This window comes from Dipodomys spectabilis, unplaced genomic scaffold (assembly GCF_019054845.1).
Source record: "Dipodomys spectabilis isolate Male_0828 unplaced genomic scaffold, ASM1905484v1 ptg000504l, whole genome shotgun sequence".
Classification (NCBI taxonomy): domain Eukaryota; kingdom Metazoa; phylum Chordata; class Mammalia; order Rodentia; family Heteromyidae; genus Dipodomys; species Dipodomys spectabilis.
The window spans coordinates 2,182,173-2,203,028 of record NW_024871181.1 but is presented as its reverse complement, the minus strand read 5'-3'; the positions used below and the strand labels follow the sequence as shown (position 1 = coordinate 2,203,028).

The 20,856-nt window shown below is 46.2% G+C and overlaps 1 protein-coding gene across 3 annotated transcripts in view; it reads right to left on the bottom strand.

The window, feature by feature from the left end:
• Window positions 1-19,885, bottom strand: part of Ddi2 (DNA damage inducible 1 homolog 2) — a 35,814-nt gene extending 15,929 nt beyond the window's left edge. For all 3 annotated transcript variants that reach the window (XM_042669699.1, XM_042669701.1, XM_042669698.1), the window contains exons 1-3: window positions 19,671-19,885; window positions 6,766-6,895; window positions 2,650-2,886 (exon numbers count right to left, since the gene is read on the bottom strand). In XM_042669699.1, the coding sequence (XP_042525633.1) occupies window positions 2,650-2,886; window positions 6,766-6,895; window positions 19,671-19,808 (505 nt within the window). In that variant the 5' untranslated portion in view covers window positions 19,809-19,885. The remainder of the gene's footprint in view (window positions 1-2,649; window positions 2,887-6,765; window positions 6,896-19,670) is intronic.
• Window positions 19,886-20,856: the final 971 nt, after the last annotated feature.

Here is a 20,856-nt window from a genome sequence, read left to right as displayed (position 1 = left end):
TAAGAATCTCACAGACTTTCCTGCCTGGGCTGGCTTTGAACTGTGATCCTCAGATCTCAGCTTCCTGAGTAGCTACGATTACAGGAGTCAGCCACGGGCGCCCAGCCCCAAACACTTTAAAGTGTCTTAAATTTTTTAAAAAGCAAAATCATTACTTTTCCATACCACATGATTTTTTTTTTTTTTTTGTCAGTTGTGGGGCCTGAACTCTGGGCCTGGGCGCTGTCCCTCAGCTCTTCAGCTCAAGGCTAGCGCTTACCACTTGAGTCACAGCTCCACTACTGGCTTTTTCTGCTTATGTGGTGCTGAGGAGTCGAACCCAGGGCCTCATGCATGCAAGGCAAGCGCTCTACCACTGAGCCACCTTCCCAGCCCACCACATGATTTCTTAAAATAGAACTAAAATCTCAGCTACTTAGAAGGCTAAGGATAGTAGTTTGAAGCAGCCCAGGTAGAAAAGTCTGCAAAACTCCATCTCCAACATAACCAGCAAAAGGCTATGCTGAAGGAATGGCTCAGGTGGTAAAGTACCAGACAAGAGTACAAACTAAACAAGCAAACACAAGGCCCTGAATTTAAACTCAGGACTGGCCAAAAGCAGGGATGATGACAAAGATTTTTTTTTTTTTTTGGGTCCAGCCCTGGGGCCTGAACTCTGGGCCTGGGCACTGTCCCTCAGCTCTTCAGCTCAAGGCTAGTGCTCTACCACTTGAGCCACAGCGCCACTTCCGGCTTTTTTCTTATGTGGTGCTGAGGAATCGAACTCAGGGCCTCTGGCATGAAAGGCATGCGCTCTACCACTGAGCCACCTTCCCAGCCCACGACAAAGAAAAAAAAAAAAAAAAGGAAAAAGGAAAAATAAAATATAAAAAACACCTGTGAAAAATGTAGAAAGGATGCCTAAAAAAGACTCTTTTTATGCAATGAATATTTACTTTCTATTTGGAGGCCAGATACTTTCTTCATTCAGTTTCAGTATAAAGATATAGTACTAGCCAGGCACCGATGGCTCACGCCTGTAATCCTAATTACTTAGGAAGCTGAGATTTGAGGATCAAGGTACAAAGCCAGCCCAGGCAGGAATGTTTGTGAGACTTTCTAACCACCAGAAAACCAGAAGTGGCACTGTGGCTCAAGTGGTAGAGCGCTTACCTTGAGTTGAAGAAAGAGCTGAGCGACAGCACTCAGGTCCAGAGTTTTAGCCCCACAACTGACACCCCCCAAAAAAAGCCGGGTAGCAGTGGCTCATGCCTGTAATCCTAAGTACTCAGGAGGTTGAGATGTGAGGATCATGGTTTGAAGCCAGCCTAGGCAGGAAAGTGTGTGGGAGTCTTATCTCCAATTAACCTCCAGAAAACTGGAAGTGGCGCTGTGGCTCAAAGTGGTAGAGTACTAGCCTTGAGTAAAAAAGTTCAGGGATAGCACCCAGGCCGCAGGTTCAAACCCCAGGACATACACACAAAAAAAGCAGAAAGATGGAAGCAGAGTCATGGCTCAAGTGGTAGAATGCCAGCCAAGAAGCACATGAGGTCTTGAATTCAAGTCCCAGTATCAGCACTCATGCGCACACGCATATGCTTGTACACAGAGAAAAGGTTGGCATCTGAGGCCACCTTGGGCTACATGGAGATACCGTCTTAAAAACAAAACCAATGGGGGCTGGGAAGATGGCTCAGTGGTAGAGCGCTTGCCTTGCATGCATGAGGCCCTGGGTTCGATTCCTCAGCACCACATAAGCAAAAAAGAAAAAAGCCAGAAGTGACACTGTGGCTCAAGTGGTAGAGTGCTAGCCTTGAGCTGAAGAGCTGAGGGACAGTGCCCAGGCCCAGAGTTCAGGCCCCACGACCGGACCCAAAAAAAAAAAAAAAAAAAAACCAATGGGCTGGGAAGGTGGCTCAGTGGTAGAGCGCTTGCCTTGCATGCATGAGGCCCTGGGTTCGATTCCTCAGCACCACATAAGCAAAAGGAAAAATGCCGGAAGTGGTGCTGTGGCTCAAGTGGTAGAGTGCTAGCCTTGAGCTGAAGAGCTGAGGCACAGCGCCCAGGCCCAGAGTTCAGGCCCCACGACTGGACCCCCCCCCCCCAAAAAAAAAAAAAAAAACAACAATGGGGGCTGGGAAGATGGCTCAGTGGTAAAGCGCTTGCCTTGCATGCCTGAGGCCCTGGGTTCGATTCCTCAGCACCACATAAGCAAAAAAGAAAAAAGCCGGAAGTGACACTGTGGCTCAAGTGGTAGAGTGCTAGCCTTGAGCTGAAGAGCTGAGGGACAGTGCCCAGGCCCAGAGTTCAGGCCCCACGACCGGACCCAAAAAAAAAAAAAAAAAACCAATGGGCTGGGAAGGTGGCTCAGTGGTAGAGCGCTTGCCTTGCATGCATGAGGCCCTGGGTTCGATTCCTCAGCACCACATAAGAAAAAAGAAAAAAAGCCGGAAGTGGCGCTGTGGCTCAAGTGGTAGAGCACTAGCCCTGAGCTGAAGAGCTAAGGGACAGCAGCGCCCAGGCCCAGAGTTCAGGCCCCATGACCGGACCCAAAAAAACAAAAAAAAAAAACAAAAACAAATGTTCTATTTAACAAAAGAATGGCTTAAGGGCTGGGAATGTGGCTTAGTGACAAATAATCCAGTCTTTGACAAGAGCAGGCAAGCTTACCTAGGTCTCCACTGAGCAGGGCTTCAGCAAGAGGTGGGTTACGCTCCTTCAGCAAGGACAGTTCATGCGGGTTGGCCAGCAGCATGTCTCGGAGCAGAGCTGGGTTGTCCAAGCCCTGAGGAGATGATGCCATTTCTCTAGGAGATGGGTGGGCCTGCTGTGCTCCTAGCGACTGGCGCTGCCGGGGACCTGATGTGCCAGGCACTGCTATGCTACTAAAGTCTATCCGAGGTAAGTCTGTGGGGAAGATATATACAATACACTCAAATGAGTAAAAAACAAGCTCATACACAGTGTGCAATAGTAGCAGGTCTTTCCACTTGATCATACTTTTGACTATAAAAACTGTATTCTTTTTTTTTTTGCCAGTCCTGGAGCTTGAACTCAGGGCCTGGGCACTGTCCTTGAGCCTCTCTGTGCTCAAGGCTAGTGCTCTACCACTTGAGCCACAGCGCCACTTCTGGCTTTTTCTGTTTATGTGGTACTGAGAAATTAAACCCAGGGCTTCATGCATGCTAGGCAAGCACCCTACCACTAAGCCATGTTCCCAGACCAAAAACTGTAGTCTTGAGAATGAGTTGATAGGAAAAGGGGGACAGAAAACGGAGCAGTGGTTCAAGTGGTAGAGTGCCTTCCTTGAGCAAAAAAACTCAGCAACAGCCTCTAGACTCCTAAGTTTGAGACCCAGAACCAGCAAAAACAAAACAACAGCTCCCCCCACCTCACCCCCCAAAAAAATAAAGCAATCAATAGTTCATATCAGTAATACTACAGTAATACTAGCTACTAAGAAGGTAGAGATCTGATGATTATAGTTCAAAGCCAGTCCAGGTAGACAAACTAGAGAGTCTATCTCTAATTAATAAGCAAAAAACTAGAACTGGCAGCATGCATGCATCAAGTGGTAGAACTCCAGACATGAGAGAAAAACCCAAATGAGAGCAAGAGGCATTAAATTCAAGCCTCATGCTATCATAAAAACAAAACAAAAAACACAAAAGACTGAGAAAACAGTTCAACTGGTGGAGCACTTACCCTAAGAAGTGAAAGACAAGTAGAGCCAAAACGAAGGTATTGGCCTGGGTCAATCTATTGTTTTTCTACCCCAAAAATACATGTATCCTCAAACAATCTGTCCCAAGTTTGGGACTATCAAAAGGAATGTTTAAACTCAGGGGTAAGGTTTCAACTTCACATTTGAGGGTTCAACTAGTTACCATGTTCAAAAACTCAGCTGAGCTGGGTGCTGGTGGCTCATGCCTGGATAATTCTATTCAGGAGGCTGAGATCTGAGGTTCGAGGTTCAAAGCCAGCCTAGGCAGGAAAGTCCATGAGACTCTTCACTTGATCTTAGCCAAAAGGCCAAGAAGCGATGTCCATGAGACTTTTTTTTTTGTAGGTCGTGGGGCTTGAACTCTGGGCCTGAGTGCTGTCCCTTAGCTCTTCAGCTCGAGGCGAGCGCTCTACCACTTGAGCTACAGTGCCACTTCCGGTTTTCTGGTGGCTTATTGGAGATAAGAGTCTCATGGTCTTTCCTGCCTGGGCTGGCTTTGAACCGCGATCCTCAGATCTCAGCCTCCTGAGTAGCTAGGATTACAGGCATGAGCCACCAGCGCCCGGCTTCCATGAGACTCTTATCTCCAATAAACCACCAGAAAACCAAAAGTGGTACTGTGGCTCAAGTGGTAGAGGGCTTGCCTTGAGCTGAAGAGCTCAGGGACAGCACCCAGGTCCAGAGTTCAAGCCCCACAACCAACAAAACAAACAAACTCAGCTGAGCAGGGCACAGGTGGTTCACATCTATAATCCTAGCTACACTCTAGAGGTTGAGATTTGAGAATCAGGGTTTGAAGCCAGGCCAGGCAGGAAAGTCAGTAAGATTCTTATTGCCAATAAACTACTGAGAAAAAGCCAGAAGTGGCACTGTGGCTCAAGTGGTGGAGTGCTAGCCTTTAGCAAAAGAAGCTCAGGGACAGTGCCCAGGCTGAGTTCAAGCCAAGACCAGGAAAAGAAATACCCAGCTAGGAGCTGGAGAATATGCATCCAACAAGAAAATGAACAAATGGCTTATCTATGCTAGTTTAAACATCTATGGAGCATGCCTTCTGTTAGAAATTTGATTCCTACCCACTATACATTACCATTCTCTTTAGAATAACTTTGAAACACTTGTGTACTCTAAACCAGATCTTGCTATTCTCTCAAACCTACTTGCTGTCCTGTTCATATGGAAACAGCGACTTGCTAGTACCAACAACATCACCAGATTAGCCAAAGTGAAGATTTGGTTTTTATTGCCTAGAGTTATTTGAACCACTATCTTTCTAAAGTTTAGCTGTAGCCTGCCAGGGATTAATGCAATCAAGATGAGAAGGACCCAGAGCTTGCTGCTCTCTGTGGCTCCAGTGTCAGACTGAATGGAAGCCCTGTGCTTCAAGCTGGAGTACATTACCCACAACACCTATCATCTTCTGTAACTTTCAAACCAGGTCACCCAGTGGCCAAGCATTGTTTAAAGAACTCTACCAGTTATGGCAGGAAGTAGAACACTAGCACATTCATCAGGTAGTTCTACATCAAGACCTATGATGTCAGGATACTGGGGTAGGATTGTGAGTTCAAGGCCAGCCTGGACTACATAGGAGGACAACGTATGTGTCCTTTTCATGGATCGTGAACCCCTTTGCGTGTCTTAAGGAAAACTATGGATCCTATCATAAAATGCTCTTACATGCCCACAATTCTGTGTATTTCTGGGACAAATGAACTTTTTTTTTTTTTTTTGATTGTGGGGCCTGAACTCTGGGCCTGGGCCCGGCTTTTCATGAAGCTCAAGGCTAGTGCTCTACCACTTGAGCCACAGCACTACTTCTGGCTTTTGGTGCTTATGTGGTGCTGAGAACTCGAACCCAGGGATTCATGCATGCATGAGCCACTGAGCCACCTTCCCAACCCCCAAAGGAACTTCTTATAACCAAATACAAACTCCAAACTTTTATGAATGGAGCATTCAAGATTGTTTTAGTGTGAAGGGAAAGAGCACCAAGTTTTGAGTTCCTGTGCTTTTTTTTTTTTTTGCAGGGTATGGGGGGGGGGGGGGGGGCGGGGAGTGGTAATGGTGGTGGTGATAAGTTGTGGGGCCTGGACGTAGTTCCTGAGCATATTAGCTCAAAGCTAGTTCTCTACCATTTTAAGCCACAACTCACTTCTGGTTTTTGAATGGTTAATTGGAGATAAGAGTCTCATGGATTCTTTGCCTGGGCTGCCTTTGAACTATGATCCACAGATCTCAGCCTCCTGAGTAGCTGGAACTACAAGCATGAGCCACCAGCAATCAGGTGAGTTTCTGTGCTTTATTTACTAGCTATATCATTCTGCTAACATCAGTGAAGTCTGAGCTTCATTTCTCTTTTTTTTTTGGTTGTGGGGCTTGAACTCTGGGCCTGGGCATTGTCCCTCAGCTCTTTAGCTCAAGGTGAGCACTCTACCACTTGAGCCACAGTGCCACTTCCAGTTTTCTGGTGTTTTATTGGAGATTAGAGTCTCATGGACTTTCCTGCCCCAGCTGGCTTTGAATCATGATCCTCAGATCTCAAACTCCTAAGTTGCTAGAATTATAGGCATGAGCTACCAGCGCCCGGCCTCATTTCTTATAATAGTAATAGTAAAGAGGTATCAAGTGATGCCCCACAACCGAGAAAAAAAAGAGGGACTAAGTGAAAAAATGTAAGTCCAAGTCCTAACCACCAGACAAGAATAGCAAGTCAATCAGTAATCACAGGCTCACACAGTCTCTCAAAGTGCTTCTCTAGGACAAAGCTTACTGTGTTAATTATCACTGGTAATGACAGAAGCTAATGCTTACCACAGGCTCTCTGTACCAAAGATTTCACATGCACTGGTCTCACCTCAGCTCTCAGGGCTAGGATTCGTTATTATGACAGCTACCTTTACAGAAGAGGAAACCAATCTGAAAAGTCAAACAACTTTTCCAAGGTCACCCACTAGGTGAAGTTGGAAACTATACCCCAGAAAGCAGAACCCAAAGCAAATCCACAATGCAGAAACACTAGAGGTGCTCAAGTTAGGGGAGGCTAACCACAGGGATTATCTTACTTGAGAACTGTACTGGAGGCCGAGGATCTGCATTCTCCTTTTGGCGCAAAATCACAACATCTCCATCCTTCAAGCCATAAGAAGCCAGTGACCTATGGTTATCTGTGAGTGGTCTTTCAGCATGGACGATCTACAAAAAAATATTTAACACAGCATAAAGCAAAGGATCACAGTTTTCCTCTTAATCAGATAAGGTTCATCCCTATTAGAAACCTCCCAAGCAAAGGTTGGAAGTGTGGCTCAGTTGGTAGAGCACCAGCTAATGAATGAAAGTATCAGTTACTGAGTTTGAGTTCCAGTTCAGACCTTTAAAAAAGGAAAGAAGAGGGGCTGGGAAAGTAGCTCAGTGGTAGAGCGCTTGCCTTGCATGCATGAGGCCCTGGGTTTGATTCCTCAGCACCACATAAGAAAAAAGAAAAAAGCCAGAAGTTGGACTATGGCTCAAGTGGTAGAGTGCTAGCCTTGAGCTGAAGAGCTGAGGGACAGCACCCAGGCCCAGAGTTCAGGCCTCATGACCAGACCCCCCCAAATAGATAGGGAAAAAAGAAATCTCCTGGGCTGGGAAGGTGGCTCAGTGGTAGAGCACTTGCCTTGCATGCTCGAGGCCCTGGGTTCGATTCCTTAGCACCACATAAGCAAAAAGAAAAAAGCCGGAAGTGGCGCTGTGGCTCAAGTGGTAGAGCGCTAGCCTTGAGCTGAAGAGCTGAGAGACAGCGCCCAGGCCCAGAGTTCAGGCTTCACTACCACACCCAAAAAAAAAAAAAAAGAAAGAAAGAAATCTCCCAAGGATTCCCATTATACTTAGAACGAACCCCAAAGCCCTTCCTAACATCTACTGGGTTCCGCTGCCCACAGACCACAGTTCACACTGGGATTGCTTTCCTCAAGAAATGGGATTCACTACCCTCAGGGCTGTTCATTTGTTCCTTCTCTACTTCAGCAGGGTCTTTTCTCCTGTCCTTCCATCAAGTCGTGCCCCTTTAGTTTTCTAATACCCTCTCTAGGGCTAGAGCTCAGTGTTTAAAACTGCTTGCCTAGCAGTTTTGAGTAGTTATTTGTAGAAGATACCATACTTTGCTACATAAAAAGGAGAAGGGGCTGGGTGCTGGCAGTTCACACCTGTAATCCTAGCCATTCAAGAGGCTGAGACTAAGGATCTAAAAGTCAATGAGACTCTTATCTCCAATTAATCACAGAAAAAGCTGGAAGTGGTTCTGTAGCAAGTGGTAGACTGCTATTCGTGAGCAAAAAAGCTTAGGGACAGCACCCAGGCCCAGAGTTCAAGGACCAAGACTGGCAAAAACAAAAAAGCCTGCTTATCTAATAAATAAACATGAGGCCCTAGGTTCCAACTTCAGCAACACAAGAATTTTTTATAAAATGTACCCTTGCCTCATCCACTTGCTTACTTGTTTAATGCCTTCCTGGTCCCACTAAAATGTAGCTACTTGTTTCTTGAAATATGAACTGATGGTAGTATATGTAATCTAAGATTTAATTCTGAGCAACAAGAGAAATGGGGGAAGACATATTCTTGGTATGCCATTACAGTACAAATCCATATTGTATACACTTTACAATGAGCTTGTCCAGTGACACTCTACTACCTTCCTGCATGTTTTCTTCTCTCTTAACCAGCCCCAAGCTGTTTTTTTTTCTTTTTTTGGTTGGCCATGGGGCTTGAATTCTGGGCCTGGGTGCTGTCCCTCAGCTCTTCAGCTCAAGGTGAGCACTCTATGGCTTGAGCCACAGCACCACTTCTGGTTTTCTGGTGATTAATTGGAGATAAGAGTCTCACAGACTTTCCTGTCTAGTCAGCCCCAAACTTTTAAGAATTTTATTATATCCATGAAGGAAAAATAAAAGTGAAAGAGGGGAGAAAAAAAAGTGAAAGAAATTCAGAAAATATGAACTAAAACAGATGGAAGAATGTAGAACCAATAGTTAATAAAACTTTTTTTTTTTTTGCTCGAGGGTCTTGAACTCTGAGCCTGGGTGCTGTCCCTGCACTCTTCAACTAAAGGCTAGCACTTTACCACTTGAGCCACAGCACTACTTCTGGTTTTCTGGTGATTAATTGGAGATAAGAGTCTTACTGATGTTCCTGCCTGGGCTGGCTTTGAACCGAGATCCTCAGATCTCAGCTTCCTGAGCAGCTAGGATTACAGGCGTGAACCACCAGTGCCCAGCTAAAAAATTTCTTTTTTATTTTGTCGGTCGTGGGGCTTGAACTCTGGGCCTGGGCGCTGTCCCTCAGCTCTTCAGCTCAAGGCAAGTGCTCTACCGCTTGAGCCACAGTGCCACTTCCGGTTTTCTGGTGGTTTAGTGGAGACAAGAGTTTCACGGATTTTCCTGCAAAGCTGGCTTTGAATCGCGATCCTCAGATCTCAGCCTCCTGAATAGCTAGGATTACAGGCATGAGCGACGCCTGGCAAATTCTTCTTTCTTTAATATTGTATAATAAAAAACAAAAATAGGCCGGTGCTGCCTTGAACTGAAGAGCTGAGGCCCAGAGTTCAAGCCCCACGACCAAAAAAAAAAGGTAAAAGGAAAAGAACAAACACATAAAGGCATACTATAATTCAAAAAAAAATTTTGGGGGGTCCAGTGGTGGGGCCTGAACTCTGTCCCTCAGCTCTTCAGCTCAAGGCTAGCGCTCTACCACTTGAGCCACGGTGCCACTTCCGGCTTTTTTCTTTTTGCTTATGTGGTGCTGAGGAATCGAACCCAGGGCCTCATGCATGCAAGGCAAGCGCTCTACCACTGAGCCACCTTCCCAGCCCCAAAGGCATACTATAATTTTATCACAAAAGAACAAAGATCTGATTGCATTATTATATACTCCAGAGGAGCATTCACTTTAAGACTTTTTCTTGTTTATACTGGGCCACATGCAAAAAAGGCAACTTGAGTTAGGTCCTGATTCTCCAAGTCCCTGGGAGAGACCTGCCACCCAGCTGGACTAGGCCTCACATTTCCCATTAGTCAAGCAGGCAGCTGGGGCAAGATCATCGTTACAGCTGTCCCTTTCAGTTCGTTTTGTACACTATCATCTACCATGTTCCATCACCTGTCCTCAAAGCTCTCCTGGTCAGGTTACCTGTACACTGAAACCAAGAGTACAGTATTTATTTAAACTGCAAAACTTGGTTCTGTCATATCTTTTTTTTTTTTGTCGGTCATGGGGCTTGAACTCTGGGCTTGGGTGCTATCCCTCAGCTCTTCAGCTCAAGGTAAGTGGCTCTGCCACTTGAGCCACAGCACCACTTCTGGTTTTCTAGTGGTTTATTGGAGATAAACCAGATTTTCCTGCCCAGGCTGGCTTTGAACCATGATCCTCAGGTTTTAGCCTCCTGAACACAGGTGTGAGCCACCGGCACCCAGCTTCATATCTACTCTTAAGATGTGCCCTACAAGAGTAGAATGATCCTCCAAAATCAAATCCTTCTGTAGAGGAGTATAAAACTGATTTATAGAACTTGCAGGTCTCATCATACAAGTTGCACAAATTACTAGAAAAAAATTAAATTCTCATGTTGAATCAGCAGAGCTGAAGACATCTTAATACACTGTCCCTGGGATCATGCCATTCACAAACCCTTACTTATGCATTAGTCTCACAGTAAAGCCAGAGAGTATACATCATAATGTTCAACCACCAGGATTTTACTAAACATTACAATCAACACATACTTTGTGAGACTGCACTGAAAAACCACCAATAAATCAGAAGTGATAAGGGATCCAGGCACAGCCTATAATCCTGGCTACTCAAGAAGCTGAGATCTGAGGATAGAGGTTTAGAGCCACCCTGGGCAGACAAATCCAAATCTGAAAGACAGCAGAAAGTCAGAAGGAGACATCTGACTCAAGTAGAAAAGCACCACCAGGGCTGGGAAGGTGGCTCAGTGGTAGAGCGCTTGCCTTGCATGCATGAGGCCCTGAGTTCGATTCCTCAGCACCACATAAGCAAAAAGAAAAAAGCCAGAAGTGGCGCTGTGGCTCAAGTGGTAGAGCGCTAGCCTTGAGCTGAAGAGCTGAGGGACAGCGCCCAGGCCCAGAGTTCAGGTCCCACAACCGGACCCCCCCTCCCCCCAAAAAAAGAAAGTCAACTAAAATAGGTTATTGAATGGCAAGTATCACTTTTCTTTTTCTTTTTTTTTTTCAGGAGTACTAGGGATTCAACTCAGGGATTCATGCTTGTGGAACAGATGCTCTACCACTCAAGCCACACCTCCAGTCCCTTTTTAACTTACTTTTTTTGGGGGTGGTCATGGGGCTTGAATTCTTTTGCTCAAGGCCAGCACTTTTCCACTTTGAGCCACAGTTCCACTTCTAGTTTTCTGGTGGTTGAGATAAGCATCAGAGGACTTTCCTGCCAGCTGGCTCTGAACTTTGATCCTTAGCTCGCAGGCTATTCCAGGTGTGAGTCACCAGCACCCAGCCTACTTTGATTACTTTTGAGATAAGGTCTCTTTACTTCACTTTATACCTGGATTGGTTTGGGCTACAACCATTCTATTTGTGCTTACAATGTCCCTGGGGATGAGAGGCATGGGCCCCATGTCCAGCCCAAGAGGGGGATCTCAAAACCTTCATGCCCAGGCATGTAGGGGCTTCAATTATTGAATCCCCATCTATGTCTCTGTAGCTAGTGTTACAGACCTGAGCCACTAATACAGGCACCAAGTGCCACTTCTGATTATAGCTCTTTCCGTATTACCAATTACCAATTGTTGAGATAATGCTACTAAGCTAGCAACAGTCTCCATTTGGTCCTCATATCCCCCACTGATGTATCACTATTATTTTGTGAAGCATTATCTGTCCAATTTCATGGGCTGAAAAAGACATGGAGGCCACAGAACTACTGAGAACTGAGAGACAGTGCCACACACATTTGCTTGTCATTAAAGCCTGTACTCTTCTCTGGTGCCACACTACTTCTGCAAACATAGCCCCATAACCCACGGCCTCATGAATCATGGGGTGACTTTAACTAGGGCTATGGAGCCATCCATCATCACCAAGGATCTACATTCACCAAAATCAAAATGTCCTTTGAGGGCTGGGAAGGTGGCTTAGTGGTAGAGCGCTTGCCTTGCATGTATGAGGCCCTGGGTTCGATTCCTCAGCACCACATAAGCAGAAAAAAAAAGCCAGAAGTGGTGCTGTGGCTCAAGTGGTAGAGCACTAGCCTTAAGCTGAAGAGCTGAGGGACAGCGCCCAAGCCAGAGTTCAGGCCCTCAACCGGACCCCCCCAAAAAACACAAAAAACAAAATGTCCTTTGACTGAACATGAATAGCAGGGCCAGGGATGTAGCTCAATGGTACAACACTAGAAGGGAAGAGGAGGGAAGAAAGGAGAGAAGAGGGAAGGGGGAGAGAGAGGGGAAAAGGAGAAAGGAAGAAAGAAAAGGAAATGAAAAAGAATTATGCAACTCCTGGCCTTCTGGATTTTGCTTTACAGACAACAACCATGTGCCAAATAGGGCAGCAAAGCTGCTCTATCTTTACTGCAACAGATACTATTACTTTTTGTTTCTGTCCTGTAATCCTAGCTACTCAGGAGGCTGAGATCTGAGGACTGAGGTTCAAAGCAGGCATGAGCAGGAAAGTCCTTGAATCTCTTATCTCAAATTAAGCACCAAAAAAAGCTGGAAGTGGAGCTCAAGTGGCAGAATGCTAGTCTTGAGCAAAAAAGCTCAGAGGGCTGGACACAGGTGGCTATAATCCTAGCTACTCAGGAGGCTAAGATCTGAGGATCACAGTTGAAAGCCAGCCTGGGCAGAAAAGTCCCGGTGAGACTCTTATCTCCAATTAACCACTCAAAAACCGGAACTGGTGCTATGGCTCAAAGTAGTAGAGCACTAGCCTTCCAGAACTGAATTCAGGGACAGCGCCCAGGACTTGAGTTCAAGTCCCAGGACAGCTCCCCGCTGCATGGTTCAGGTATTCACTAACATCAAGCATATTTATGAACTATGGAATGAACAGTGCTATCTGCTCTAATTTTTTAGTGATACTAGACAAGGACTTGGGTAAAGAGCAAACATCCTTCACACTGAGGTGGTTATAGACCTGTGATCTCAGGAGACAGGAGAGAGTTGTGAGTTCAAGGTCAGCTTGAGGTATGGACCAAGGTATCATGCTGTTATACAACAGTGGCTTCAAATCCCTACCAGTGCCGGGCGCTGGTGGCTCACGCCTGTAATCCTAGCTACTCAGGAGGCTGAGATCTGAGGATCGCGGTTCAAAGCCAGCCCGGGCAGGAGAGACCGTGAGACTCGTATCTCCAATAAACCACCAGAAAACCGGAAGTGGCGCTGTAGCTCAAGTGGTAGAGTGCTCGCCTTGAGCTGAAGAGCTGAGGGACAGCACCCAGGCCCAGAGTTCAAGCCCCACGACCGACAAAAAAAAAAAAAAAAAAAAAAATCCCTACCAGTGGAAACAAAAGGAACACCACAATGGCTGGGCTCTCAGCCTTGCAAATTTCCCAAGTCCAAAGCTACAATGAACAATGTGTCAGTCATAAGCCATACATTGGATGCCATAGAGCCACAAGTGTAGAGCTGCAGAACTGGCACAGCAGCTTGTACTTACTGCAGAGAAGTCCCCCTAGAGACTACATTCTAATAGTAATCAACATTTAACCAGAGGCTAATTAAAAAGACTCCAAAATCTTTAAGCAAGAGGTCTCTGAGAGCCTTTGATTAGCAGAAATTTTTTTTTGTGAAGGACAAATGCTAGGGATTGAACCCAAGTCCTCACACAAGCTAGACATTTACCACTGAGTTATATCCCAGCACTAAGAAACATTTCTAGCACTTACATTTACTATTTCTAGCACTAAGGGCTATAATATGGCCACAAACTCTTGGAATCACACTTAAATGGACTCAGAATTACTCATAATAATTAATATACGTAACAGCCAGCTTGACTATTATGATCCTTCTAGAAGGCAATTTGGCAAATTACTCAAAAGTCTTTCAGAAAGGATCTGCTTTTGACTGGGCAATTCTGTAATCCTCAAGATCAAGAGGATCAAGGCTTGTGGTTTAAGGCCAACATGATTAAAAAGTTTACCAAAACACCATCTCAACAAAAGCTAGATGTGTGGGGCAAGATTGCACCTGTAGCCCCAGCTACAGGCCATGGACAGAGGGTTGTAGCCCAGGCCAGCCCAGACAAAACTAGCTAAAAAAAGAAACAACAAAAACAAATCTAAATTTAAAAAAGACTGAAGATGTGGCTCAAGTAGTAGAGCACTTGCCTAGAAATCATAAAGCCCTGGTTCAAACCCCAGTACCAAATACCTATCTTAAGAAAACAATCAGGGGGGCTGGGAAGTTGGCTCAGTGGTAGAGTGCTTGCCTTGCATGCTCGAGGCCCTGGGTTCGATTCCTCAACACCACATAAGCAAAAAGAAAAAAGCCGGAAGTGGCGCTGTGGCTCAAGTGGTAGAGTGCTAGCCTTGAGCTGAAGAGCTGAGGTTACAGTGCCCAGGCCCAGAGTTCAGGTCCCACGACCGGACCCAAAAAAAAAAAAAAAGAAAACAATCAGGGGGCTGGGAAGGTGGCTCAGTGGTAGAGCACCTGCCTTGCATGCTTGAGGCCCTGGGTTCGATTCCTCAGCACCACATAAGAAAAAAGCCGGAAGTGGCGCTGTGGCTCAAGTGGTAGAGTGCTAGCCTTGAGCTGAGGGACAGCGCCCAGGCCCAGAGTTCAGGCCCCACGACCGGACCCCCCCCCCAAAAAAAAAAAAAAGAAAACAATCAGAAGTGGGGGACAAATCCCTAAGCATTTGGATGTCTGTGGCAATATCAGTTAGAACTGCTTCCAATTTTTTCCAACTCAAATGCCCAGAAACAAGAAAATGTTAAATATATTACACTATACTTAGTTAAGTGCTTACTTGGCATGCACCAAGGCCATGAGTTCAATCCTCAGCATTGCAGGGGAAAACACAATACTTTACACACTTCAGTATAGGAGTATTAGCTGACCTATAAATCCCAGCACTGGGGTGGCTGAGGCAGTGCCTGGGCTACATGGCAAGACCCTGTTTCAAAATGTCAACAACAGAGAAGATGAAGTGCTCTCATCTCTGGGTTATGAAGCAACACAAACTGTATCCTTAATCGTTTTCTATTATTACAAGTTTTATGTAATTTATTAGAAACATATACACGAAAAACACCTGAGAAAATAAACTTGCCCAAACTAACTACAATATAAAGTTTCAGTTTCTACGAGTTCTACAAACCACAGACAGGCAGGGCTACTATTTGGCATTCAAATACGCTTTTAACTTGAGGGTTCTTCTATTGTTTGTATCATGATGCTTCAGTAATACCAAGCCATAGCCAGACTTTGCAGACTCACATCTGCAAACCTCCTCAGGAGGCTGATATCTGAGGATCACAGTTTGAAGCCAGTCAGGTAATGAAGTCTGTGAGACCATCTGCAACAAACTACCAAAAAGCTGACAGCAGGTTGGGAATGTGGCTTAGTGATAGGGTGCTTGCCTAGCATCCATGAAGCCCTGGGTTTGATTCCTCAACACCACATAAACAGAAAAAGCCAGATATAGTGCTGTGGCTCAAGTAGAGTGGTAGCCTTAAGCAAAAGGATCTCAAGGGGTCTGGGAAGGTGGCTCAATGGTAGAGTGCTTGCCTTGCATGCATGAGGCCCTGGGTTCCATTCCTCAGCACCACATAAGCAGAAAAAGCCAGAAGTAGTGCTGTGGCTCAAGTGGTAGAGCGCTAGCCTTGAGCTGAAGAGCTCAGGGACAGCGCCCAGGCCCAGAGTTCAGGCTCCACGACAAAAAAAAAGCAGCCCCAGGACTGGCAGAAAAAGAAAAAATGATCATCTTTACATTTGTCTGCTAAGGTACAAGTGATACTGACATGACATGAAAGATGGATTATAAGCCCATAATCCACCTCCAAGGTGGGTATAATGAAGTAAGGAGACTGGGTCTAAGCAAAGGCATTAATTAATAGAAGACATTCTCTAACTTACAAATGTGTTTTGAGTTGATAAGCTCTACAAAAGTCTTATTCTGTTTAGATAATTCTTTTGCTGGTGTCAGTGGCTCACACCTGTGATTCTAGCTACTCAGGAGGCTGAGATCTGAGGATCTCTGTTCAAAGCCAGCCTGAGCAGGAAAGTCTGTGAGAATCTTCTCTCCAATTAACCACCAGAAAACTGGAAGTGGTGCTGTGGCTCAAGTGGTAGAGCGCTTGCCTTGAGCTGAAGAGCTCAGGGACAGCACCCAGGCTCAGAGTTCAGGCCCCATGACCAACAAAAAATAAATAAAATGAAAAATTAGTTCCTCTTTTTTTTGGGGGGGGGGGGGGGAGGGGGTTATTCCTGAGACTTGAACTCAGAGCCTGGGCTTTGTCCCTGAGCTTCTTTTGCTCAAGGCTAGCACTCTACCACTTCAGCCACAGCTCCACTTCTGCCTTTTCTGTTTATGTGTACTGAGGAATCAAACCTAGGGCTTCATGCATGCTAAGCAAGCACTCTATCACTAAGCCACAATCCCAACCCAGATGATTGATTCTTGATTACCTTTAATTATGTCATTTGATTTGTTTTGGCTTATATTTAACATCTTTGTTAGATCTAAGTGTTCAGTTTTTTAAAATTTACTTTTGTGCTCATATCTGAGCTGCTTTCTATTTTGTTAAGATTAATTTCTATGCACTTTATATGGTTTTTGGCCATATAAGCTCTGTTAGTGGTATTCAGGGCAGTAGGGCTTTGTGACAGGAATCTCCTTGCCACCAGCTAGGACTCCAATAAAGACTCCATATTCAGTCTTTTAAGTGGTGGCTTCTATGTTCTTACAACTGAATCTACCTTGCAACAATAGGAAGAAACAGAATACTACAACTTTCATTCCCATTTATTTTATCAATCCTCAAACTGTTTTGTTATTTTTTTCATATACAATATGTATTAGTCCATGTGTATAATGTAGCTGATACACAAAGCATAATAAATGCAGCATAAACATGTACATACAAAACATAAAGGACCATTTATATATAACAAAGTAACGTATTATATATATTCGGAACATGGAGGATGTCCTGACACATCTCAGTGATACGGATTTATGAAAGAACATGTCTGGAGACCAGTGTGATCTGAACACACAAGGAATATTCAGGAGCCAGGAACCGATGACTCACAACTGTAATCCTAACTACTCAGGAGGCTGACTTCTGAGGATGGCAGTTTGAAGCCAGCCGGAGCAGGAAAATCCACAAGATTCTCATTTCCAACAAACTACTCAGAAAAGGCCGGAATTGGCGCTGTGACTTAAGTGGCAGAGTGCTAGCCTTGAACAAAAGAAGCTCCAGGACAGTACCCAGGCCTTGAGTTTAGGGACTGTTGCGTGGAGGGGAGTAGATTATTCAAAACAACAAAAGTGCACTTACCAGGCATGGCTGACTCACACATGTAATCTAGCAGCTCAGGAGGCTAAGATCGTGGTCAAAACCAGCCAGGGCAGCAAAGTCCACAAAGACTTTTATCTCAAATTGACCAGCAGAAAGAAGTAGAGCTGTGGCTCAAGTGGTACAGTGCTAGCCTTGAGCAAAAGCCCAGTGCCCAGGCCCTGAGTTCAAGCTCCAGGACTGGCATTGCCTCTCCTCCCCTATTTCCCCTCAAAAAGTCCTTATAGAACTGAGTCAGGAATGGGAAGTAAAGAAATGAGAAGGGAAGTGACCCCAGTGAGATAAACAGATTAGGAGAATGGAGAGGAAGGAGAGCAGAGTCCTGGAAGGTAAACCGGGGTAAAAACTATAATGTTTACTTTTATGATTTGATGGAAGGAAATGACTCAAGTGTCTGGGGTGGATCCTGTTCCTGCCTGATGGACAAGCCAGTGAAAGAAAACCGACCACCAGACATCTTAAAATAGACACTATGCTGTCAGGTTACAATAGAGCCAACAGAACAAACTTGAAAAACAGGCCGCTGTTTACAGCTACCAAATCCCAGTTTAACACTAGTTAGAGCCCAGGTTTCTTTATGCTAATTTGGCTTGGGAAGAAAGTAAATGCCAGAACTTTGACATAATGAACAAGGAAGAATTTGGAGCCAGCCTAACTGCTCAATTATAAATGTATTCCTAAATTTCCAACTGGCAGAGGGCAGAGCCTATCTGGATCATACAACTGTCTTCCAATCCAACACCCCTTTTAATCCACTTAAATTTCTTGTTTAATCTGAGTAATCTAGAGTGCAGCAGGCTGGAGGGGCAGCTGGGCGTTGTGTAAGCAGTACTTTCACAAGACCTGGATTCAACCCCTAGAACTTCACAAAAAAAAAAAAAAGGCGTGGAGAGAAACAATCTCAATTTCTGTTTTCCTAAATCTTAAAAAAAAAAATTCACAACTTCATTTTTTATTTCTCCAACCAGCTAGTGATTACAATAGGTGTAAATTAGTAGCCAGAGGGAAAAGAACCATTGAGAAGTGACCCTGAAAATCTGGTTTACTTTTCCCTCTCTCTTTCCTGGTTCCCCACATAAATTTAGGAAAAAACTGGTTCCTGAGTTTTTGTGGATTAAAAGAAAAAAAAGCTGAGAAAACAAAACCCTTTAAACCAATTTCTTTGTGTAGATTTTGCCATACTACATAACTGACAACTTGTGCCTTGGAATAAATTCTTTCCGAACTGAGTTTATGCTAAGGTTCTAAAGTTCATACTGTGTACTTCTGAAAAAAATATTGACACATTTGTTTATCGTAAGCCAGGAAAGAACAAGCTATAGTTGGGCAACCGTTTTTGGAACTACTTCATAACTGCAGTAAAAATCGAGATTTACATTCTGAGACCTGGGAAGTCTTCTGTCTCCTAATGTTTAGACATTATCAAGTAGAAAGCCCACTTTCTCAAGGTATAACCTAAGGGATGGCTGTAATGCCTACAGTTGACACCCATCTGTTTCATAATCATAGTGGCAGCCCAACAGCACTTTGAGAATAAATTACGTTGATAATTAAAATGTGAAACAGCTTAACTCCTTTTCCCGCAAGCAGGAGAGGGAAATGAAAACCAAGTCCCACGAAGAAGAAAGTAAACAATTTTCAAGCTAATATCCTTATAAAGCACTGAGCTTTGAACCGACCCAACTCAACTGTGAACTGAATTGTGATCCGAAAGAAGGTGGGACTTGGCTTGCCACCAGAAAAGGATCCAGAGAAATAAATAGCTTAAGTTAAACTGATTACTTTTTTCATTATTATTATTTCAAAAAGAATCTATCTAGAAAGGCCTGCGGTGACAAGAATAAGCACTTTTAAAGACCTCAAGACCAGACAGTGTGTCTCAAACTTTCCCCCTCACCCTAAAGTGTCAATCTGCACGTTTAAAGGTAAACTGCGTATATTTAAGCAGGAACTCTGCCCAAGCAGCAGATGGATGTCTCTCTGCCGGGATCCAAACTGGTATTTCTGGTTGGAGAAGCAGGAGTTAAGCACTCTGATGCTTGCAAAATCCGTGGCTGTTAATTGGGTCCACGGCGACACCCCCCAAAACTCTGGATCGAGAAGCGAGAAGGGGCCCGAGAGCCGGAAATCTGGGAAGGATGGAGGGAGAGGTGTCCACCGAACCGCCCGCCGTGCCCCTCTCTGCACCGGGCGGGGGCTGGGGGAGGGGGCCGCCGGCGGCCGAGATCTCTGTCCTCCTCCACAGCCCCCAGCGCACGCCCGGGACGCGTGGGGGCAGCCGCCGACGCGGACCTCTCCGTGAGGGCTGCGGGGCGGGCGTGCGGGGCGTGCGGGCGGGCACGAGGCTGTCTGCTCCCGCCACCCCTCCCAACTCCCCGCCCCCCCCGGGAGGCCCCGGGCCGGGGAGGCCCCGCTCGCTGCCCGGCGGGCGTACCTGGCTCTCGGCGGCGGGAATGCCGGACTCGAGCTCACACAGCGCGCGGAAGTTGTGCAGCTCGAAGTCGGCGTCGACCTGGAGGGAGAAGGTCACCTCGGAGAGGTCCCTCCGCACACAGTACACGGTGAGCAGCATGGCCCGGCCCGTCCGGCTCGGCCCGGCCCGGGCGCGGGGCGGAGGGGCGGAGAGGCGGGGGTGGCGGCGGGGCCTGGAGGGCGCTGCGGCGCACGGCGCGGGCTGCTCGCTGCTGCCCTCCCTCACACTCGCTCGGCGGCGCCCTCCCTTCCTTCTCCTTGCCTCCCTCCCGCCAGTCGGCCCGCCCGCCCTCACGAGCGAGCGCCGCCGCAGCCGCCACCCGCCTGCGAGTCCGTCTGCCGGCCTGCCTCCCACGGCTGCCGCCAAGCGCGCCCGCCGCTCCGCCCCGCCGCAACGCGGCTGCCGTAAAGCCCGCCCGGCTCTCCCCAGGTTTTCGCGACAGGCAGTCGGGGGCGGGGCCAAAAAGGGGAGGCGGGAAGCCTAGAGAAGATTGGAGCGTGCGGAGGAGGGGCGTGGCCTGCGGGCAGGAAACGTGGGGCGGGTGGGGGTGGGGTACAATATTGGCTGATTTAATAGTAACCCAACTCCAAGAGACTCCACAATCTCATTGTGCTTATTTGCTTATTTATGCATGCTGGTTCCGGGACTTGAACCCCGGTCCTGGGCCTTGTCCCATCGCTTTATCTGCTTAAGGAGCTACCACTTGAGCCAGAGCTCCACTTCCGGATTTTTACTGGTTACTTGGAGGTAATCGTGTCTTGGATTTCTCTGCCGAGGCTGGCTTCCAATCGTGATCTTCAGGCCGCAGCCTCCTGGGCAGCTGGAATTACAGGCATACTACGCAGCCTCCACACTCTCATTTATTCATCCAGCAGTTTATAAAGTCCTTGTAGTGAAGTAGGCACTAAGGATACTATAGATACCCATACATGACCTTGCCCTTAACTATCGACCTAGTACTGCAGCTAATAACTGAGCAGATAGTTCTGAAATTTACTTCTCTCGAGGTAGAAATGGAGGCTCATAGAGATATTAATTCACTTTTGTCTTAATGATGTACCATGAAAACCAAAATCATGAATCTGTCTACAGAAGCCAACTAGCTCTCTTGCCTATCTGTCCAGCTCAGCCTCCTGAACTTGTAGCT